General features: G+C 36.3%; 1 protein-coding gene across 7 annotated transcripts in view; it reads left to right on the forward strand.

Annotated features, from left to right (window-relative positions):
* Positions 1–24,876, forward strand: part of SGCG (sarcoglycan gamma) — a 138,833-nt gene that overhangs the window by 17,065 nt on the left and 96,892 nt on the right. For 5 of the 7 annotated variants that reach the window (XM_055701364.1, XM_055701365.1, XM_055701367.1 and 2 more), the window contains exon 2: positions 20,332–20,419. Coding sequence is in view for 2 of the 7 variants with exons in the window: in XM_055701362.1 (XP_055557337.1) it covers positions 20,396–20,419 (24 nt within the window). In the remaining 5 variants the exon portion in view is untranslated. Of the gene's footprint in view, positions 1–20,331; positions 20,420–22,148; positions 22,278–24,876 lie in introns of all 7 variants that reach the window. The other 2 variants (XM_055701366.1, XM_055701368.1) reach the window with 1 other exon arrangement.

Raw genomic sequence — 24,876 nt, forward strand, 5'->3', positions numbered from 1 at the left:
ACCTCTCCTTTGGCATGAGATTGCATTTGTCACTGTGATAGGAAGTGAGCTTTTTGGTCATTTGAAAATCAGCACACTGGAAACATGTCACCACCAGCAGGGCTTGTCCAGTACAGTGCTTGTTCCTTGGTTTCTGTCCCGAAGATCCTGAGAAAAGGAGGCACCAGAAGCTGATTGGACTGCTATTGCTGGTACAGTTAGTTCATCCTGTAGCTTGACACTGAAAGTTCTCTGGAAAAGAGGGTAGCTGATAGTAGGATAAGTGTCAAGTGAGTTACACCCATGCACTGCTAATGAGCAGGCACTCTTTACAAGAAATTGTAAAAGCAGGTTTTGCATACATTGCACAGGTAAAAAGACAAATTCTGTTGTTGAGTTCACTGTAAGTCAGAGTCTTGTAACAGATCTTATATATTTGTAAATGTTAAATGTTTTGAATATTGATATTCTTAAAACATACCTGTTTAAGGTACTGTGAAAAATACTTGGTGCAGGATACATATATAGGTAATAATGGACATAATAATCATTAGCAGATGTCAGGGACAGGTTAAATGCTATGGAGGTTGTCCTTCTGAGAGGGGAATACATGATCTTTGCAAATACACCACATGCCCAAGCTGTCATCCTGAAAAATTATAGGTCATAATCAAATGAATGTAAATTTCTTCATTATGATGTGTTTTTGCAGACTGTTTTCAGGATTTTATATTAAAAATTTAAGTTGTATTTATGGGCTATGTTTCTTAAAGTTCTTGAAAGATGTCAATGAGTACCATAAATAACTGCAATTTATGTGCTGTAAGCTACGTAAAACCAAACTAAATATAATCTAATCCTTATTAGATTATAAGAAAGGAAATACTGTGTATAACATTGAGCCTTTTGTATACAAACTTACAAAATACACAAAACCAAATAGTCTCATAATGAGTGGTTACCTTTTCACAATGACTAGCAAGGTGTCTCTTTTCTCAAGGGTACTTCTTATTGGGAATATTTTGGAAGGCATTTGCCTGTGCTAAATATAACCTACTATGCATAGTTCAACAGTTGTTTAAAATAATTTATGGGTTGGTGTATAATGCACATATGGTTAGACATGTATAGTCCAGTGGCTATACATTTTAGAAGTCCAAAATTCTTTCTTCAGAACAGAAGCAAGGGAGTTATTTTACGCTGGGGAGTACTGAATTTTATTTACTATAACTTGGAAAAAGGTATGGTTGATGAGCTGTCCACCTTTTTGATCATAGGCTAGAGAAAGAGACAGGGAAGCAAGAAACCAAATGCAGAAAGTTACTGGCTATTGGAGCGTACTGCCTCATCTTCCAAGAGAATGCCCTAACACCCAGGCTAGATTAATACTAGATAGGTTTAACTCTCAAGCCGGTCTGTTCATGCTGGATCATTGTGCAGCAAAGAATAAAAGATTTAGGTGTAACAGAGAATAAGTAACAGGGAACATAATGTAGTGTAATCAGAAAAAGTCTTCAGAGAGAAATATGTCCACTGACTACACCCGTTTCGTGAGATGATTAATGGGAACTGGTTCATGTCTATTCTTCTCAAGCTTGAGACTCTTTGGAGCGGTAAGTAGGAGTGTACTATGGCATAGCAGCTGGTTCAGAACACTTTGGACTTTTACAACATAGGCTTTGTTCTTGAACTGCTTACCTCTGGAATGCCAGGTGATGGCCATCAGTATGTTTATACAAGCCATTGGTTTGCAGTACTTGCCTAGACATGATGTTGCTATAACTGTCACCACTGGTGAAGCTGTGATCCCAGAGTGTTTAGGGTTATCCTGTTTTATGGGATACAGCAGCATGAGCTAACATGACTTGTAATTTGGCATCTGTGATCATGTTGTACTGCAAAGTATGGAAGAAATGGCTGTCTTGCCAAGGATGGTTCTCTTTGCTTGTTTGCTTTCATCAAGTGTCAGCCCTCACTGCACAGAATGTGGGTTGAGAAAACTGAACTAGATTGTCCTATTGTCGTGAGATCAAGATTAGATCTAGAAATTTTTTGTGTAGAAGCCTAGGGTACCTGACACCTGCTTTTGCATTTTCTGGGCACCTGCATGTCTTTAGATAAAAGTCCTTCACCCTGTCCTAAAATGCCAGTTGTGCCAATGGTGTGAACTTCCCAGTCCCTGGACCGGATCATGCCTGGAGAGGGGACTGACTCTGGGAAAGTTACCAGGGCACAGAAATGTGAGTAGATGTTTCTTGACGTTTTGTGGCTGGCTTACAGCCAGCTTACATGCCTTTCCCTCCTGTCCAGTGTTCTTCTCACTTGGATACTCTTGTATTGTGAAGTTCTGGGCATTGCTACCTTTTCATGTATTTTTGAATCTATGGATATAAAATACTGTCTCATTTCCCTGACAATTCAGAATTAACAGCTGTAGCATAGTAAACAACTAGTGATGTAAAGGTAAGTAATACATTCTTGCAATCCAAAGATCAGACAAATAATTACAATATCTAGAAAGAGATGTGAGTATTGTTTTGTATATGTATGTAGTTTAAACAGCTGGAGGAAGCCACATGATGACACAACCTGTTACTTATGGGGGACTTAACTACTCCAGTAACTGTAACTAGTTAAGTAGTTAAGTAACTACTAGTTAAGTAGTTAAGTAACTACTCCAGTACTACAGTATCCTACTGTAAGAGCAATGCTGCTAGCCACAAGGCAGACCATGTATGGGACAGAGGGGTACTGCTGTGGTTACTAAAAATAAAACCATGTCACCCTAAGTAGTCTAGAATGGCTATCACATCTAGGAGCTGCTGTTTCTCCCACTATTGTGGGTTAGCCCCAGTAGGTGGCTAAGCTCCACACAGCTGCTGGGTCCCTTTCCCCAGTGGGACAGGGAAGAGAATTGGAAGGGTGAAAGTGGGAAAACTTGCAAGTTGAGATAAAGACAGTTTAATAGGTAAAGCAAAAGCTGTACACACAAGCAAACCAAAATAAGGAATTAATTCACTGCTTCTCATTGGCAGGTGGATGTTTAATCTTTTCCAGGAAAGCAGGGGTTCATCCTGTGTTATGGTTGCTTGGGCAGACAAATGCCATAACTCCAAATGCCACCCCTTTTCCTCCTCCTTTCCTCAAGCTGTTTTTCCTGAGCACAATGTCATATAGTATGGAATATCTATTTGGTCAATTGAGGTCAGCTGTCCTGGCTGTGTCCTTTCCTAATTTTTATGTACCCCCAGCCCATTTGTTGGTGTAGCAGTGTGAGAAACGGTGGCGGCCATGGGACTGTTCAGCAATAGCTGAAACATAGACCAAACCACTCTTTTGGTCTCAGATCCAAAGCATAGCACCATCTGAGCTGCTATGAAGAAAATTAACTCCATCTCAGGCAAAACCAGTACACTTATCATTAACCCACCCTGACCAACTATTTGTGTAAGAAGATTTGATCAGTGTAGGTCTTTGGCTAGTAAATGATCTCTTTCCACCTGTTAAGTTCTTCCAGCAAGAGATAGACTACTAGTCTGCAACAAGAAAATAGACTGTTGACCTCCCTTCTGTGTTGCTTCGTTTTCTTTCTATTCTTTCTCCATCATTTTTTCAAAGCGGAAGATGTCAGTTTTTGCAAAACGAGCTTTATTTGCTGTGAATTACGTGGCTTCTGGGATTGTGGTGAATGGTAAATCTGGTTTGATACTCTGTAACCCCTACGTCTACAAGCCCATGCACTCAGGACGGCCCTCAGGAGCTGTGGTGGCCTTGTAAATCAGAAAAGGAGTGAACAGAGTGATACAATAGCTTTTTATTTGTAGACTATTGCTTAACATTTTCTACCGATCAGGACTCCCATGTCCAACTAAAACTCGATTAAGAATACTTCAGGTTCACACTAATTCCACCACTCTGAGTATATGTTGTTCTTATGTGTGTATATGTAGATGTGTGTGTGTATGTAGATGTATGCATCTACACACATATAGAAAATCAGGGATTTGCAGGCTGCTCTGATGGAAGGGAGTGTTTAGAAGACTGACAGATCAGGCCAGTTTTAAATTTTAAAGCAAAACTTTTCCAAATTCATAAATTAACAACACAGTTTGTGTTGATAGTTAGTATTTACATCATTATCACTACATATATGAAAATATGAGTCTTTAGCAATTGTATTCCAGGTTAGCTGTGAATATATAAAACTGAGGATGGTGCAATACAATTAGCACTGATGACTATGGTGCTTCGTTTCAGTCATTGAGATCAAAATGATTAGGTTTGAAAGCCCTTTGACAAGAGAAGCTAGAACTGAAGTAGGCTTGTTTTTTCATCTGTATTTCCTCCTCATGTTTTTGTCCTCTTTGCCTTTCTCCCCCTAAAAGGGGGAAGGAGTGTCTTACCATCTCCTGAGACTGCTTAGTTTATTTTCCTTCCAGTTGTCCTTCTTGTGTATCTGACAGGATGTTCTGCCTATTTGCAATCCTCTTATCTTGTTAATATCTTGTGCTTGTTTTGTTCTTTGTCGATTTGTTGTTACTTGAAGGCCTACTGCATTTGCAGGTATCTTAATTTGTCCTTTTGGTGGTCATGTTGCTCACAAATACTTACGCATTGTCTCTGGCTGTGTCATCAACATGTTACAAAATACCTGCGTATTGGTTTTGATAACAATGTCTAGTTTTTTGCAGTACACTTACTTTACATTTTTTTTACAGTAGTTTTAGTACACACTTGCATTCAAGGCAAACTAATAATAAATATACCTATAAAAACTAATAACAATTATACCCTGATTAGAACACTCAAAATTTCTAGGTGTCACAGGCTTCTGTTCTAGCTACAGTTATCATCTGTATCAGGCTGAGTTAGAGGTATGTAAGCTCTCTCATGTCTCTTCCTTTGTTATTCAGTAGGTTTCCTTGGCCAGGATTTTTTCCAAATCGTTTCAAACTTCCAAAGCTGCATTGGAATTCCAGGATGGAATTGGAATCGGGATGTTTCTGTCTTCTTTTCTTCTGTGTTTGGGTTGTTTGTGGTTTGGTTGGAGTTTTTGGGGGGTGGAGGTGGGAAAACAGTTCCTCATACAGTATTGCCTGGGGTTTAAAAAGAGAGAGGGTGATAGGATTAATTGACCCTTCTGATGATTTTCCACAGCAGTTTCTGTTACCAGGAAATCAAAAGGGCATCACTGTGTCTGTTCAGAGGCTGTCCAGATGGTTAAAAGCTTCCTACGTGGTTCTGTCTGAGCCTCTGCTTTGTTCAAACCATATCAGTGAAATTGTTAAAAAAGAGATACTAAACTTAAGTGTTTGTAGAATGGCAATTGTTCATTCCATTCATATTTTCAGTAACCAGTTTGTTATTGCAGAGGCGTGCAGGACTGATGCTGCATTTGTTTGGCAGAGCAGATGTGCTCAGAGAATTTTAAAACCGACTTCCACTTAGTAAGTATGGCAGAGCTTTGTTAGCTTGCTTGTGTTGTGAATGTACATCTAGAAAGTACTTAAAAGACATGGAGAAAGTTCCTTTTTGTGTATATATTGCTTAAATGCACATTCATTAGCCTTCCCTTACATCTCCTTCAGAATTCCTCCTTCTAGGAGATGTGGGGTTAAAAGGAATTGAAAATACAATGACGATCGCTGCCTTTTTTTCTTTTCTTGCATTTCATGCTATAAGGTAAGGTGATGCATATTTCTGCTGATGCAAAAGGCATCCAGATGACATGCTACTTCACCCAGATAGGTGTGCAGACAGCAATGCGCAGTTAGGTGTGCACACAGTGTGAATGTGAGTAAAGCATCCCGTTTCAAAGAAATATACATGCCACTAATATTTCTTTCATCATATGTATGATGAACGGTACGTAAAAAAACTTCGTAAGAAAAAAATGTACACTGAAAGATAGGAATAATTGGGTAACGGTTGTAGTGAACAAATTAACAACCCTACAGTTTTAACTACCTGATATATTTGATAAAAACGCATGGTCTTTCTTTCAGGAATGTTTAGAGACTGTTTTACATCTTGAAATACATCTTTATAGTTTGCTTCCATTTTTCTGTATCAGGATTTCTAAATAATTCTGAGTACTTTCATTTTCAGTAGACCTACCTAGAACCCTCATGAAGCTGTGTTAGTCTTTCGTATTTCCCTTGAAACCAAGTTGTATTACATAATCTAGGCATTTGGATAGTTGTCTTTTATCTCCAGAGTCTAAAGCCATGCAGGTTCATTCGCAAGGTTGTTTTCTAAAAGAATGAGTGTGTAAATCACCATACATAGGTTGCCAAAGTAGATTTGAGAATTCCTTGCACTGGCTCATTAAATAGGTAAATTTATCCAAATAAAGTAGCATTCTTTACATTAGTAGTTCTAATTACAATAGAAACTATTTCAATTCTATGGAATTTTGTTTCGTATAATAGCTTCTTCTGCCTTTCTATAAACTGTAAACTCCCTCTTTTTAAAGACTTTTCTCTTTGTATTTTAGTGTGTACCTATCCCATTTAAACCTGAACATCTAAGCTGTTAATTTGCTCTCATTTGACTGAGGAACATCTGAATAAGTTCTAACACTTTAAAAATAATCTTCCTATCAAAAGTTGACAGTTTTCAACCTTCATTTTAATACTGCTACCACTTCGGTACTTGTTCTTTAATTCTCAGAAAATTGGATGCTAAAATAAAAGCTTCTTTGCATTCTGTCAGTCTTTAGCATTGTCATGTGTAATTTCTATTCTTCAATGCATCTGGAAGCTTTAGATGCAGCTTTTTGACTGATTTTGTTGTTGTTGTACCCTGAGAAGTAAAAGTGAGATAAATTCATAAGTTTCTGAAGTATGTGTCATGAAGGCAAAGCAGCCATGAAAAGAACCAGATAAAGCAAATGATTGTATACTTTGGCTTGGAATCTGGCTAGAGATATTTGCTTTCAAATCTTAGATAAGCCTTTTGAGCAATACTAGTTTGTTTCATTGACATGCATGACATCACGTGCTCCTGCACATGGAAAATTACATCAGTAAAAAATATCTCATTGATTATAGGTTCCTCAGATTTCCAGAAAGCTTTCAAGAGATTTCCTAACCAAAAGTTTAAGAAACTGAGCAACCATGGCACAAGTAGTAGGGTACTGAAAGGATAAACAGATGGCTAAAACTTAAGAGTGTAAGAATATATGCTAAATTTTTGCCGTGGAGGAGCATTGTCTTTGGAGATCTGCAACAGTCTGTGCTGAGATCTGTTCACATGACACAGGTCTTGCACAATGCACATGACTTATACTATCATAGAAAAGACGTAGAAAAAAGGCTATGTAGGGTTTCGGAGGTCTGATATTTCAAAAGTAGTAAGAATTAGGATCAATTGATTAGCTTCAGAAGGAGCGTCTAATGCTAAGTGCTGAGACAGTAGTATGGCAAATGAAATCCAGGTTACAGAAACGTAAGTTATGTTAAAATAGAACAGAGTACTTCAGTTGGAAGAGACCTTCAACGAGCATGTAGTCCAGCTGCTGTGTTGTCCTCCTGAAAGACAGAATGTCTCTCAGTATGTTTCCTTGATGCTTTCTTCATTGCATCAAAATACCATTAATCTAGAGGATTCACCTCCTGGTGCTCTTTGGCCTTGTGCTTCTCAAGCTAGCTCTCTGTTGTTTTGTTCTTTACCTTTGCATGTATGAGCCTTACAGAAGGTTTCCCAAAGTCTTCATTTCCACTGTGGGAAGTGGGTTCTGTTGTTTCGGTATAGCGATTTGTCCTAACACATGTGGTGATGTGTTTGAACCTGTTATGATATTACTGGTACTTGAGTGACCTCAGTAGCTGTTCTTTAACATCTCACCTCAGACATCCTGCCATAAAGCCACCTGTCAAGCACTGCGCCATTCCCAAAGTCTACAGTCACTTTTATAATAGAGCTGTTCGAACTGATGGTTGGGTGGTGCAAGCCATCATCTGTTGTTAGAATACTTATTTGAGCCCCTCAAAGAAAGTGGTTTCTAGTTCTATACATACATTAGATAGAAAAGGCAAATCTTTTCTGCATACGTCTTTGCATCTGAAAGGAACTGATTGAAGGTGGCAGTGGTACAAAAATGGCAGCTGTGTGTGTTCTGTTTCATGCAGTGTTAGTGGGGCAGAGCATTTCTCCTATGAACACTGCAAGGTAAGACTTCAGTCTTTTGTGATTAGGATAAATACACCCTTTGTTAAAATGCACTTGTGAATTATCCAAGGCAGGAACACCATTACTGGTAAGGAGAATTTCCCCTCTTGGTTTTGAAAGCTACAGTCATGAGAAAGCACTTCAAAAATGCAACTAAGCAAGAATATCAGTGTAAAGAAGGGACTGGAGACGTAACAGCCCTTTCAGTTGAGAAGATACGGAAGATGTTGGATGAAGGTAAAAAAGACATTGGAGATAAGCTTTGTTTCTCCACCTAGCTGCAATGTGCTGTGTTTATGAATGCTGGTACAAGAATTCCCATATGTAATGCTGCATTAGTTTCACAGACAGGAGCTTGATGAAAAGAGAATTTATTTTTATGTCTTGAATTAAGCCCTATGGTAAAAAGCTGTAAAATCATCTACTTCAGCAACAGATGCATGGTAGATAGTGAGTATTTCGGTTTTATACTACATTTTTTGCATATTTTTGTAGATTAGTTGAAGCAGTTGAAAAGTAAATATAATGTGAGCAGATTTTATCTCAAATGGGGTTCAATAGCTACTATTAGATTTTAACATGGAAAGTAAGATTTACTGTATAGGCAGTGGAAGATTTACAGTGGTATGTTTGAAATGATTACTGGTTCTGAGGGAATGACACAGAACCTTCACTGCATTGATAATTGAAAATTACTGTTTTAATAAGACAAAAAAAAAACCAAACCACCCACAGCTCAATTATGCTTAGTTATCTTTTGGGAATGCAAAATAAGTATAAGGGTTGCTTTGGTTTTTTTAACTTTACTTAATAAGAATTTAACACACTATTAGCTTCCATATGTGTCCATCTGTTAGTCTTGCTATTTTTTAGCTCATCTTGCTAATTGGGTCCTTTGCTCTCCTCTGGATCTATTCCTTGGGCCTACACAGAACAAGCAGTTGATTTTATGTGGCATTTCCAGTTAGAGCATTTGAAAAAATTATTTTAAGGTAGTTATATTTTTCATAGAGGAATATAAGTAAGCATGTTAATTTTAGTCTTTACCAAGCGTGGAAGTGGAACTATGAATCTGTCCTTGCTTGTCATATTTATTTTCTTAATGTGCCATTTAAAAATTTATATAGCCAAAAATATTTTTTGTTAATTATGTTGACTTTTTTTAAAAAATAAATGAGTGTATAACACTGATGCTCTAAGTAAATATGAATTACGTTGACATATTTCCTCCATATTTTTTGGTAAACCATAAAATAATTAACAAATGCAAATTACCTGCTTATCTTTGCTAGTATAAGGAGAAGATTTAAAGATATGCTATAGACCATATGCAAATCATTGTTCCAAATGCTGATGATTGCTTGAAAAGACAGCAAGCTATATAAGGTATAGGGTTACTTTTAAGAACGCATCACAAGTAGAAATAATAGTACAAACCAAACAAAACCCACTGATGTAATCAATGAGACCATACTAATATATTTGTGAATCTTTTTGAAAAATGTCTTGTCAGATATGGACCAAACAGATAATTACATGGACTGCAGTTAAGTGAAAGTTTAAATTTATGCTTACACTTATATCTGCCAGTGATCCCACTGCAGTGTAGGAAGTACAAAAAAATACAGTCTAATACACGTGCGAATCTCTGCAATACTGTGGTTTCAGAAACCAATTTTGTCACTGTGAGTAATTTGGAGTAACATAGTGTGACAACTGAAGCTTTCTAATTAATTTTAAAATTAATGCATCTGTGAATGTTAAAACTTTAAAATTTAAGGCATGTGATCCATGATATTTTGTCCGGCCTAGAGTCTAAAGTAACAATGTGTGGTATGGATAGACAGACTTGTTTGTGGTACTTAACAGAATACATTAACAGAATACTTCAGATTTTAGATGGCATTCACATAAATTAGATGTTTACTTTATTTCATTCTTTTTATTGGAGCAAGGGAATATAGCCTAGCTAATCAGGAACGGATTGCGTATTTCTTTAAAGTCCATATCAGAATGTCTACATATAATGCTTAGTGCAGACCATTTCATATATTTCTCTGTGTCCTGATCCATTTGCGTTTGATTAAAATATATGGATGTAATATATAGATCCTCATGTGATTTATCCATTCTAAGCCATGGTTTGAGGATTAACCAAGTGTCCATGCAAGACTGCCCACACAGATTATTTGAACATGAGTGAAGAAACAACACCACCACCACCGATTTCATCGAGAAGGCAGCTGGTTCTTGCCAGAGAACCAGTGACTGGCAATGAGAGGTGGTTAAATCTGTTCTTTTGCAGTGAAAGGCAAGGGAAGAATACAAGAACTTTGCAATATATGAGGATATAAAATGCTGCTTGAGCCAAGAGATACAATTAAATGAAGAAAATTCTACTTTATGAATTGGCCTCTCCTGTAGAGGTTACATTGTATGATTAAATGGGTGTACTAATTTCCTGTATCATCTTGGGAAACATGTTACTGGAAAATGTTTAGTGTGTACAATTTGTTGCACACATAATCAAAATCCTAAAGGCCATTCTTGTTAACCTGTAACTTCCAAGTCAAGCATCATGAGCAGAACTGGTATCTGCCGATAGCACATAGCAAATTAGCTACTGAAACAGCATCCTCGGAATGCTCCTTATTTGTTCAGGGTGTCTCCTGTGACAGTGAGAGTACCTCTATTAGCTGATCCCAGAATAAGGTCAAACATTCCCACAGTGCTTTACCACCTGTTCTTGTCCTAGTCTCTCATTGTATGGCATTCACGTGAAGCATTATTACAATCTGCCCCAATGATTGAACAGCTTCCCCAGCAACAGTCCAAACACATTTTCATTCAACTTCTTCCAAACAGTTTCTGAGTATGTAACCTGAAGGTAAGTCATTGTCTTCACTTTTTCAGTCACTTGGCTATCCGTGTCACTGCAGAAAGAGTATTCCTATGTGCTGCTGGATGCTGACTATCACAAATGCAACACTTGATTTCTGTCTTCCCTAACTTCCTAGTCTTCAGCTAATGACATATTCAGGGACCCCATCATGTAAATCAGTATGGCTAGAGGCAACTTCTCTTCTAGCCTGGGTGTCAAAGTGCCAATCCCTCCTTGATTCAGCCTTAAAAATTTAAAGGAGAACACAATATCCAAAAATACTGCATCTCTTCTTGTACCATTCTCTGGTACATATATCGGAATATAGTATTGGCCAGAACTTTTCTTCCTGAACTATTTCAGTTGCCTAAAAAACCACCATCCATTTAGTTTGTTTGGTCCTGTGGCAACTAATAGAGATTTGCGGGGGAGTTTTGGGAGATATCTATATATAGTCACATGCACCCAGGTATGTATTGAGCTCTATATCTGTTTTTAAAATGCAGCTTCATTGATTTTTTTTTTTTCTTCTTTTGGGGCTATTCTATAGAAAGTAGCCAAGGATTCTTAAATTGTATAAGAAATAAGAACTACCAGCTATTGATAGTAAACTAGTATGTCTGTGACTTTAGAAAAAGCTTAAAATCCAAGCACAATCAGGAAGGAGAATTACATTAAGTATCTACTAGAGCTTGTTTGAGAATATAAAAAATTAAGTGGTCTGGTATTGATGTTTTTGCCAAGCTCAGAATCAAATTTTAAGGATCCGGTGAAGCAGGTAAAATCAGTTAAATGTAAAGTCTAAAACCACAATTAAAGTAAGATAGCCCCAAAGGTATGTACACATTCTGAAAATCTGAAAGCTTTGGCACTGATGACTCATGTGTTATAGGTCATCCCTTAAGGCTCCTTCCTATCAATATTCCAGGAAACATCAAGGATACTTCCTTAGAAAATGGTACAAACTGTAGATAGCTGTATGTCATGGTTAAACTGGGTATGCAGGTAATTATACTGTAAATAAAAGGGTCCATTCTTACAGTAGCTGACCAGTGTAACACACTTTTACACTGATTTTTGGTGCTTGTCTGCTCTGATGGTTTTTAAAAACATAACAGAGTAGGTCAAAGGCTGTCAGACACCTTTATCTTAGGAAATAGTGCATTTCTGGAAGTTGTTTCCTGATGGAGGGGCTGATCTGTGACTTGGCTTTATATTTGGTTTTCTACAACTGTTTTCTAATACCTAATGGACTGGGTGTTTGACTGCACAGCTGAAAACGGAGCAGCCTTCCTTGGTAGTATAGTTATCCAGGCAGTAAATGAGATGGTCATACGAAGTAGGATGCAGCTGTTATCAGTTTAGCTCATGCAAAACTAAATAAGCGTGAGGAATAAAGATAAGAAGTAAGATGTTTTGACTAAATAACAGGGAAAAGGGCTTTTAACCATAGCTTATGTTACTTTGGCTAGTAATCTGAAACCATTATGAATCACAAGTTCACTAAAGGAAAAACTTAGACATTTGTTGATAATGTTTATGACTAAGATCAAACCAGTTGTGTCCTGTTTTGCATAATGAGAGCAGCTGAGTAGAGCCTACTTCATTTTGTGGCCCATTTCTGTACTTGGCTTTTCTTTTTTTGGTGTTGGTTTTTTTTGGGTTTTTTTTTTTTTCAAAATAGCCTGTCAGAATGGGATCCCAATTATAATAAACATTGCTCCACATAGCACTCCAGAAAGAATGTTAGGTGTGCTTTTACTTCTTGTTTAAACTAATCTAACTAATTTCCAAGTATATTCTAACTTTGCTTAGTAAGGTAGGGTGTCAGATTCTTGAAGGCTGCCAAAATTATTAATTTATATCTGTCAGTTTTAAGCCATTGGTTTTACTATGGTTACTCTGCTTGCTGTCATTGCCCACAGTTCAGCCTCATGAATAACCCTTCAAAATACTAGATAATTACACTATTCCCATGCCTAATTTACACATTTCAATCAAACAAGAAATAGCTTATGGTCTATTCCCTGGTTGATTATAGCTCCTTCTATACTAAAAGGGCTACGCTTATGATTTACTTGCTTATGCCATATGGCAAGTTTCTAATTAAATACACTTCTCATGTGCCTAATTTTTTCTCCTTGCACTTTGGCAAAGCTAAAATCTCAGTAGGGCCAACAGATTGTTGGGGTATATTATTAACATTAATAATTGTTATTTTTACAGTCTTTGTAGCAAATGATATCTCAACAAATATGATGGATCAAGGGCTGTGTCTTAACCTTTGGTAGTAAGGCTCTACTTCTGTACAAGTTCAGAATTTCAAACCAGATTCTTAAAAATGATTTGCTGTACACTTCTACTCTTGCACTTTAAAGGCTCTTTTGAGTTTCTTCCATGGATCTGAGCACAAATACCTATTTTATTATGGTGATTGGTGTGAAAAGCTGTTTGTCCTTTTTCTGCTTGCTTTCCATTGGCCTTCTTTTTGTCTTCCTAGAACATCAGAAGAGGTGAAGACTGAGGATTTCAGCTAAACACTGAGCTTCCATTGTTTGTCTGATAAGGACAATGATCTTGATCCAGAAAAGTGACTCTGGGTTAAGTACAGCAGTCTGGCATTCCTAAATTTGGTTCAGTGCAGAGTCTCTATGGAGTGATCTCAGGAATATCATCAATTAAATTATATTTTCAAATGTAGCTGCATTTTGTTAACCAAAGATTGTCCAGGCCTTCGAGGTGAGGAATTCTTTCTGTGAACTGTTTTGCTGGGTTGATTCTGTACCTGTATGGTATAGGTCTAAACTGACTGTAGCAGTTTAGAAGTGAGGGACTTGAACTTGGTTCCAGAGTGAAAAATGGAAACACTACAAAATACTGTATATTTCTAGTTTCCAAAATAACAGTTAATGTATGTGTTTTTCAGGCTATTTTACTTTATAATACTGAAAATGCTTTTTATTGTGCCTTTTCTCACCCTCCCCCCATTTTTGGTATTTTAAAATGCTAAGACTTTTTTCTTTGACATTCTTTTAATGACTCATAGGGTATAGTATGATTCTGAGTGCAAAATAAAGAGCAATTTACTTCATAACAGTTTTACAATGGCAACTTGTAAAGTGGGAAGTCATTAATTATTCAGAGTTTTACAGCATAGTTTTGAATGAAAAATAAAATGCTTTGGGAACATGCTGCCTTCTTGGCTACCAAAAAAACACAGGAGATAATCAGTACTGGATAAAAGTTTTTCCTACACTGTCTGCAAGATACTATTTCATTCAGTAACAGTGGAAATATATGTGATTTCAGAGAACGCATAATTTGGTTATAATGTGGCCATATACTTTTCAAACTACTGGGAAGAATATCTTTTTGTCCATTAGTTAATTCATCCTAATGTAAACATAGGTGGGTATGGCAGATTGCCTAATTCGGGATCTTCTTGTTCTTACTTGCTGTGCTTCATTAGTAAGAGTGACTGAATCAGGTAAGACCTCATGAAAGCAGAGAAGGTTGTTTATTGCATAAGGACACTGAAAAATACTCCAGAAAAAACAATTTCAGAAAACACAAGTTTACCAAGGAGTAAAAAGAGAGGAATACAGCAAGGGTCTAGGAGTCTGCAGCCTCAGCGGAACAGTCAAGAGCAGAAATTGCTGTAAAGTCGCAGAGCTGCAAGTTAGATTTCACAGGTGATACAATGGAAACCTGGATTCTGAAGAAAACTCCAGAGTTTTCTGCAACTCATAAAATTACTGAGGGGACAGACATCAGGTCTGAAAGCAAGGATTCTTCTCATTGAGCAGGTACTCTCTGAACAAAGAGAAATAGGCAGGGAATGACTTGTTTGTAAGCTTTCTTCTGTTTATATTCTGCCTTACTTAGCTGCTTCCAGGTTCTCCATTAAAAAAAAGCCCTTATATTTTATAGTGAAATTTTTTCCACTAACTTTTTTAAAAAAAAATAGTTTACTTTGAGTAGCTCACTGTAAGGGAAAGTTTTAAGCAGATTCACTTCAAAGTTCTGTTTTATATGTGTAAATATAAGGACTAATTGTGATAGATCCTGTAAACTCATGTAACTTTCTTATACAGCTGAAACCTTCATTATTCCTTTTTGTCTTTTACACTGAATATTCGACAGAACTTGTGAATACAAGCAATCATATAAAATGAAAATATTTAAAACTTCTTTTTGACTAGATTATTGCTAAATAAAATTTAGGATATAGATTCTGTATGCTTGCTTTGCTCACTTGTTGGTTTATACTAACATTGTCATTTCTCTTGGAGCAAGATTTATGTACATTTTACACATTAACTAACACATACCTTTGCGTTAACTCCTTCAATTTTATTTATTTTCTTCTGGGTTTGGTTAGCTTTTACATTTTCCTTCATTTTTTGGAAGCACTTCTGAGATTTTGAAAACTGAACCTTTCACACAAAAGAAATTCAAAAAAGTTCTCTTTAGGACTCATAACGAATGTATTTGATTTATACTAGCTAAACAGCCAGTCTTACTTATTCTGTCTTTGAGCATACATGCTGGTCTGTAGTAAGACCATCCCACAAATATAAAATTGCAATCAACTAAAACTTTCTGAGTGTTGAGTCTGTCAGGGAATGAGCTCTGGGACCATGGTTCCTGTTATAGTGTCCTGGCCAGAGCACTGTAATTTTCACATTTCCATCTCTTCTTCTACGTCTTTTGGAACAAGAAACATTCTTCTTGTGTGCCTTACCTAATCATTTTTTTCCTCTCATGCTTCCTTTCTTTCTTGAAAGATGCATGCTGATACTGAATGAAAAAAGTAGTCTAACTAATGACATAGACACTGAATCACAGGATTTAAACAGAGTTCTAGATGCTTTTATATGCTTTTATTTCAAATGCAGATTAGATACACCTCTTTATTATGTCAAAATCAAATGTAATGTTACTGAAAAATAACGTTTACTGATAAAAGAAAATGGGGGGGGCTTTTGTATCTGTCAATCAGCTATACATCTGTGAGTAGAGAAGGAAACAAGAAAAATGCAAGAAGATAAAAGAATTAGAAAGAAAGCAAAAGACTGTGGTAAAGTCATCGTATTCTTTAGGGTTTGTATCTGTACATGGGTACAGATGCAGACCTTCCAAGATGTATCACACCTACTCTACCGTGGAGGGACAGTCATTCAGTTTTCTGTTTTATGCAGCCACATATACTGGGTGACAGCTGTGTGTTTCACTTTAATTCTTCACAGTTCAGATATCCCAAGGCAGAAGACTAGACTATCCTGCTCTGGACATTTAATGGGTCTAGGGTTTTTGCTTTTTTTTTTTAGTAAAGGACAAGTGATATAAAAGGAAATATTATGCCCAAAGATCATGAAACACGGTTCTCTGTTGATTGCCAGTGCTATTGGTATCTGTTGTAGAAGTGATTTGACATACTGTGCAGAATACACTGTAAATGTACTATTCTGACTGTCATAGTTCTTGCAGATGGACCTGTGAGTAGCTGCACAGTGAATCGTATCCTAAAATAAAAATCCCAATGCACACAATAATGAACCTGTTAAAAAGCACTTCACTCCAGTGAAGTCCAGACTATTGCAGAGTTTCATATAAACCAAAGTACACATTTCTGGGTTTCTTCCTGAGGAAAAGCTAACAATTAACTCCTCAATCCAACAGTAGTTGAATTTCATATTTAGGAGAATGCTTGAAGTCTACTATCCATGCAATAATACAAAATCATTCCAAATCTGCTTTCTAACAACAAATTTAACATTTGGCGGGTTTTTTTCTCCCCAGTATTACATTAGGCAACATCTTCTGCCTTTAAGATACTATTATAGCACAGTCTCTCCATTGTGTCTTCCAGTCTGCATGCAAGCCACAGACTCCAGATTAGTCTTTCCTCCTCAGGTTGAGTCTTTGAAAGGGTCTACAAACCTGAGCTTGATTATTTGCTCTTAGAAAAGCAATTTGTCCCATTGTACATTTATTCCTTTAATCTTTTTTTTTTTTTTGTCTGTCAGGCTCATCTTCGCACAGAGTACAGCAGTGAGCATAAAGTATGCATGCAGCTTTTCACTTGCTGCCTCACTACTTAACCTCTTTAAGGATCATACAGAATTAAACCCGCACAAATTAAATAGTTTTTTAATCCAGGCAGAAGATAGCATTTAACACCGGACCCAAAAAATCCCCTACTAGCCCTTTGTGACAGTTTTAGTCTGTTTCATGTAAATTCACTTTGTGCCTATGTTGATTTGAAAAACGAGTCAGTAGAGCAGCTAAAACAGGAGGTGTCTGGAGCCATTGAACATATGGGGAGGAGATTGCAGGTGACAGAATGTGGCCAAAAAAAAAAAAAAAAGGAGATAGAAAGGATAAGAGTGTGGCAGCAAGGAACTGGGAAGTTAACAGCTGAAGCAAAGCTGAAATATTGATAGGATGATCAGGGAGTAGACCTACAGCCAGCTGTTTGTGCTCACAGATGGAAAAAATTCCTGGAAACTAGACATGAGGACCTGCACTGACATGCTGGGCAGTTAGATACTTATTTAGAAGTCCTTTTATTTTTACCTCATCTTGCATAGTCATTTTCAGATTGTTCTGTTGTAATTTATTCTCAATCATACTCTAATAAAACATAAATATTCTGAGTTTCAAAGCTGTTTTGCACCTCCTTATAGATATGCAATGAAACAGTCTAGGCAGATCTCTCTTAAAACCTTGTATATTTGGGGGTCCTGTGCTTACCAAAGATTCCTGTTCAAGTATTCTCCACCTTGTTTAAGTAACTATTTAAAACAGTTGCATTTTTATAGCTTTAATAGGCACAACAGTAACTTTCAAATGTTTCTTTCTATTTATATGTGAAAGATTAAGTCCTCCTTTGACTCACTGTTTTGCTCGGGTTTAGAAGATGACGTACCTTTCTAGATATGCACCATAGCCCTATTCTTAGGAAGGGGCAAGGTCTCTGTCAATAAATGGCCTGCTGTCCTATCCCTTGCAAATTTAAAAGGCACATCACACATAGCCAGCTCAAAATGCTTTGAAGGGAAACACTAAAAAATTTGTTTCCAACAGTTCTTGTTTCATATCATATTAGAGCCTTCAACAGCAGTGGAAAGTCAGGAGAACTGGAAAAAGTCTTTTTTGAAAAGATGATTTTTTTGTTGCATCATTATTCAAACTCACAAGTGATTAACATGCACAAGAACAAGAACTGAGAAGACTTGAACATTTCCTCTCAGTTCTTGGAAGTCCAGAGATGTCTAGTAACTAATCACTTGTTATGTTTTCTGACTATTATTAAAATTACCCCCCACTTTAATTGCTTGACATGTTGGTTGGTTTTGGTTTTCACATTCAGTGATTCTAATAGATAATTTTTTTTTTTTCAGTTGGTAGTTCTAATTGGTATATATTTGCATGTGAATTTTACTTTTTTTCCAAAGTATATGCCATTTTATCATTAATGTACATTGCTTTTGCTGTACTACTTGACCTTTCTGAACTTTTATCAAGGTATCTTTTAATATTTCATATGGCAAAACTTCTGTTTCATCTGGAGTTATATATCTGTACAACCTAATTTTAGCTGGTTTACTGTTTGCCACATAATTACAGTTGTTCAGCAGTAGAGGCTCTGTTCTTAGTTAACTTTGTTATTAACTATCTGTTACAATGCAAGTTTGGGAATGCAGGAGACTTGGGGAATCTTGTTTATTTCCTGAGGGGGGACTGTGATGGACTGCCTAATTTTAGGGCACAAAAAGAAAGATACTGCATATGAAGTGCCATGGTTTAACCTGGCAGGTGGCTGAACACCATACAGCTAGTTGCTTGCTCCCAGCACCCACCCCTCCACCTCCCTGCAGTGGGATGGGGAGAAGAATTGAGGGGGGGGGGGGGGGGAATTAAAATTCATGAGTGAGGTAAAGACAGTTTAGTAGAACAGAAAAGGAAGGGAAAATATTAATAACACCACCAACAATAATAGAATTATAATATACAAAGCAAGTGAGGCATGATGCAGTTGCTAACCACATGCCTACCAATTGCCCAGACAGTTTATGAGCAGCAGCCCCTGGCCAGCTTTTGACATCGTACTGAGCATGACATTATATGGTATGGAATATCCCTGTGGCCTGTTCAGGTCAGTTGCCCTGGCTGTGTCTCCTCCCAGCTGCTTATGCCCTTCCAGCCTGCTCCCTGGTGGACTGGTGTGAGAAGCTGAAAAATCTTTTATTTAGTGTAAACACGGCTTAGCAACAGCTAAAACATCAGTGTGTTACCAACATTATTGTGGTACTAAATCCAAAACACAGCATTATACCAGCTACTAGGAAGAAAATTAACACTATCCCAGCCAAACCTAAGACAATATCCACTCCTCATTCTATGCCATTTATGGCCTCACAGACTTGAAAAATATCTGAATAAGTTAAGAAGTTGATAAAGATAGGACCAAATGGCTTCTATGTCTGTTTTAGTGAGATGAATTAAATGGATATGTGGTAGTCATTGTAATCTCCACTATTGTATTGTCTTGTACTTTGAGGGATAAGCAGATGTTCTTGAAATCTTTAGGTGTGCACAGTATTTTTGTCAAAATTCTATTTTTTTGCACTAAAAAAAAGGGACATATTTTAATGGCATAATATTCAAACCACACTATATGTATCTTTTCCCATTGTTTTTTTTTTCCTGGAATAAGTTTGCAAGTACTGCTAATTAAGACACATGCTGGTATGAGTGGTTTCTGACAATGGAAGATAAATGTTTGCTTAGTTACCTTTCTAGGACTAAGTCATCAGTCATTGACTTTCAAAATCCAATTGAAAAAGGATGTTGGCAGTTTCTGTTGAGGAACAGGACATCAGCATTCTTGAACTGTGAAGATAATTCCTTGGCTCAGAGACTTAGTTTTTGTACAGATGCAATGAAACCCCATAACTGAAGTCATAGTTCATTATACTAATGCATTCTAATGCTAGATGGAATTTTAACATTGCAAGAGAAATATTTTTTATTATTTTTCACATAGATTTTTGACTAACATTTATTTCTCATTTACTGTAGACTGTGCTGTCATGAACATTTGCAGTCCAAACCAGTGCTGGGTGTTCATTGTTTCATTTGTGTTCCACAAGTTTAGTCTGTGGATTTTGGTGCATCACTTGTAAGGTGTTGTCAGTTAAAGAGTCAGGAGGATAGTTCAGGAATGTATCTTGTTCTTCCCCTTTACTAATGAAAATCTTTTCTTTCTATTTCTATTCTTTGCATTTAAATAGGAAGACAGCTGCCTTCAGATGATACAGAACTCACTGACAGTTGCTCTTGCTTCAGTCCTACTTCATGAGAACTTCAGAAGATACTGAGGTATTTCTTTGTTCTCTTCATTTTTAGAATTTCTAATTTGCAGATACTAGATAGGTAGAAAAGCATATAAAAGACATCATGAAGCTAGACCAAGAAAAGTAAATACATGTGGGAAATAATACAAAAGTTAATAGAGAGCTCTTGCATTATACAATCTAATCTCTTTCTATAGCAGGGCACTATGTTAGTTGATCTTTTTTTATAAATTGAGCAATCAAATAATTACAAATATGCCAAAAGGAAACATAATAAAATGCAGTTAAATGTTGCTTTTTTGGAGTCTTCTATTCAGTTGTATGTGATCCTCTGCTTTTCTCCAAGAGTGGACAGAAGATTTTACAGGAAATCCCTGGACATGAATACCTGATCACCTAAAGAATGAGCCCTTCAAAACTATCTGGGATTTACAAGTTTCTTCCTCTAGTACTTAACAGGGAATTTCAATTAAAGAAAATCTTTGGTGTTAACACAATATACAAATGCTTTCATCCCAGTTTATCTTTCATAAACCCATGAGATTAAATATAAAAGCTGTTTTAAAGATATTGATAAATATTTTATTACAAAAAATATTTGTCACTTTTGTCAGATACTGGTGAATTAATTCCTTTGTATAGAAAATAACTTCTCCATTTGTATATGTAAACAGAGTCTGATAAAGGATTAATGGCCACAGAATTCATAAAGGGGAAAAAAGTATGTTGTGAGCCTGTGATCAGTTGGATTTGTGTCAGTCCTAAATTTATGATCCGCAGCTGTTAAATGTCTGATATCTAAAGCATGGTAACATTGTGAGTGCATGGCTAGAAAAAAGGAAACGTGCTTTGAGAAATAAAATTTTCCAAACATATGGATGATGATTGCAGTGCTTCACATAGCACAAAACTTCTATTCTGTAAATCTTACTAATGTACGTTTTAATGCTTTTTAAATTGCAGACAGCTACTAGCACAGATTCTAAAATATCATAGGTTGAACAGAAAGTCTGTTGGTTAGTTTGTGTAGTCAGTCTAATGTAAGCAATGCTGGGCTGGAATTCTTGTTTCTGCATTTGAGAGCTCAAAGCTTAAATGGCACTGAAAAAAGAGTTTGCAGAATTTCTATAATATCATCTTAAAATATGTAATATATGCAACTTTTTTTTTAATATCTCTTGGTATTTATATGCATCTTTCTTAAATTCCAAGAATGGCTTAACCTTTTGGAAAGATGGATAATTGTTAGTGTAGTTATTGTATAAAGTTCATATGTGCTATTGTAGAACTATTATATGTATTTCCTTTTTTTAAAGAGACTTTATATACCAGCTAGTATAGTTAGAATAATGTTAGCATTAAAATTAAGTTTTCAGAAAAACTACTATTAAAATTTAGTTCGATGTTATATATGGAAAAGTAAGCAGAAGTCTTTTTTGCTTCTAATTTTACATTGTGTACTGTTAGCAGCTAACTGTGTTAATAGTTTTTATGTGCAGATTCTATGAAGTGCTGCATATTCTCAGATTTTAATAAAGCAGTTGGCATTATGTGACAGGTTGGGCCATTATAGGATGCATTATGGATTGGTTATGTCTTACAGTGGGGCAGTTAATCTCTGGAGTCAGTACACAACCATTTTAGCAGTAGAATTAGCTGCTTATGTCACAGATTATAATTAGCTGTGTCTGTATGCCAAAGCAACAGGATGGAATGCAAAACATAGCCAAACATGTGAACGAATTTTCTTCCAGTGATATTTGGCCAGGCCTAAAATATCTTCCACTCCAGATTTGAAAGTAGTGGAAAAGTTAGACAATTCTCTCTTGGGAAGAGACTGATTGTAGTTTATTCAGAAGTACACGTTGTTTCAGATCTCTAAGGTAAGTAACAATTTTTAAAATTTCTTTTTATAGCTGTATTAATATATTAGCATATTAATTATTGAGTTGGTTTTTGTTTGTTCTTTCATGGATGTATTGAGCTTCTCCCCCATCTGATTTTCTGTGCAACATTTGAGGCTGATTCTGTCCTCATTTAAGGGTTGTGTTGATGCTTATGTGAGTTATTTTAGGACCTAAATTTGAGTGTTCATTTTTATATACTATTATTTTAGATTCTGATAGTTTAATTATACTTGGGTTTACAATTAAATGCAGTACGAAATTGTATGGTTTAAACTTGCACTTGTGTAATATTAAGAAGCTAACTTTTAGTACTTTTTAAGTCTTTTACAATATCGTATTACTGAACTTACATAGTATCTGATTTGCAGTAGTAAACCTCTGATCTTTGTAGCTCTAAATTTATTTCAGCTTATCTATCACGTACTGAAATTTCATTTTAGGCAAGAATGGATCCATGCTTCTACTGAACGGTTCTTTTTGGCTTGACAGTGTAATAGTAACCTTCCATCTGAGGAACTGTTACCAAAATCAGCGCTAACTTCTGTGAAGCATACTTGAACTAATATGGAGTGTACAACTATGTGTATACAGAACTCCTTTTACAAGTTTGTAAACTCCTTGAATTCAAATACATTTTCTCATTAATAGTTTCTCTGACTGAAAGAAAATTACTATACTAGTAGTGGGTTACTGACTTATTATCAAATGATTTATTGGGTGATACTTAGTGTCTCTAAATGCACCAGCGGGTGCACCGCATACTTAATCATGCATCACAGTGAGCACATAAGTTCTTAAAACAGGGTACTGCTAAAGTGTAGGGATGTGATTTGACTGCATCAGCACTAGTCAGCTAGGCACCTTTTATTTATTTATAGGTGTGGGTGGTTTCACCATCTCTATCTTAAATCTCTTCCTACTTGAGGAGGACATTAATCACATCCTAGAAGTGTCTGCCTCTCTCTATTGTTTGTGGAGGGGGCCTAGGTAAGTATGGCTTATGTTACCTGTGTTTGGTGAGATGAATTCTGGCCTACATAGCCACATCTAGATGAGTAATCCACATGAGTAAACTATAGTAAATATATGCTATAGAGTTCTGAAAGTTTGCAGTCAAGATTTTTCAAGTTTTCGTTGTGATGCATAGTTACAACTGCTGCCACTTTGGCTGAGATGGGCGTCTGTTTATCTTCTAAACAAATTTGACATTCACATATTAGATACAGACCTCCTTTCTGTTATCTAATAAACAAATGGTCCTAGAATACCACCAAAGGGTAAGAACCACTGCATGGAATTAAATTAAAAATAAAAGCATCTAAATTAAGCCCAGCATTAGAGGGAACCATTTAAAATCTCTTTTCTAAACGTTTACACTTCTGCTAATAACATGCATCTTTTTCCTGGTTGAAAACTCAGTGGTTAAAAGCAGGTTTTACTTTAGTTTTCATTCATAATCTTAAGGCTTTAGTAGCAATGTGAAGATACAATATTAATTCTTATTGCGGTATTATACTTAGTGTTTATACTTGGTGTTTATTATACTGTGTGTTTATATGTGTGATTATACTTAGTGTTGAGAATAGTCATGCAGGAATGTATGTTTTAAGATAAGGGAAAAGAGTTTTGGATGAACAATGGAAAGAGATAAATGGATATAGTGTATCATACAAACCCAAGCCTCTGTCAAAAGGTACAGAAAAGTTGGGTGTATGCAGATCCTCTTGCTTGAATAGCCTTGTGAGATTTATTCCTTCCTGTGAAAAGTAATGCCTTTTACATGAGATACAAATCCCAGGTGCTGATGTCTTACAATTTTTAATTATTTTCATGACTTGTAATTAAGTAAGCTGGATTTTCTGTAGATATATTTCTGAAAGTTGATTGCCTTATATGTTTAACGAGCAGTGTCTGAAGGTGTTCCATAACAGAGACATTTACAAGATCTTTCTCTCATACAGGTTTTCTGATGTGTAGTAAGGTCCTCTTGCCCATTGCAGTCTCTCAGTGAAGACATAAATGGGGTTTCTTCTTCTCTCGTGTCTCATTTTCAGAAAGTTTGTAGAAATGTAGTATTTCTGAGACCTCTACTTGTCTGTTTAATTTGGTTGAAATTGGTCTAGAAACTCAAAAGCTATTGTAGGAGGGAGGGAAACGAATGGGAAACAGATGATTTAGACAGTGACATAGAGTGTGGTTGCTTTTCTATTTATTAAACCAGGCTAAAAGCATCATGGAAGTTTGGATATCAGGTTAATTCAATATCCTGTTCAAATTTTCAGCTTGGGTAACAATATTCTCACTATTTAATTCATCTGTAACTTTGGCTACCTGGGCCAGTCTTCTCATTAAACCTTTCTGTCTATCTGCCAAAAGCTGTTGGAACAGCTGCTGCATTTCCTGCCATGTTTGGTTATCTTTCTGAGGTGGATGAAGTACTACTTCTGTATAAGAATATGAAGAGGAATATAAACTGAAGTACATCAGTATTTTTAAAAATTGACTGTGGTATATGCTAAGTGTTGGATATTGCTGGTGTTACCCATAAAATACATGGTTTTCACTAAGACGTATA

This window comes from Falco cherrug, chromosome 2 (genome assembly GCF_023634085.1).
Source record: "Falco cherrug isolate bFalChe1 chromosome 2, bFalChe1.pri, whole genome shotgun sequence".
Taxonomy (NCBI): domain Eukaryota; kingdom Metazoa; phylum Chordata; class Aves; order Falconiformes; family Falconidae; genus Falco; species Falco cherrug.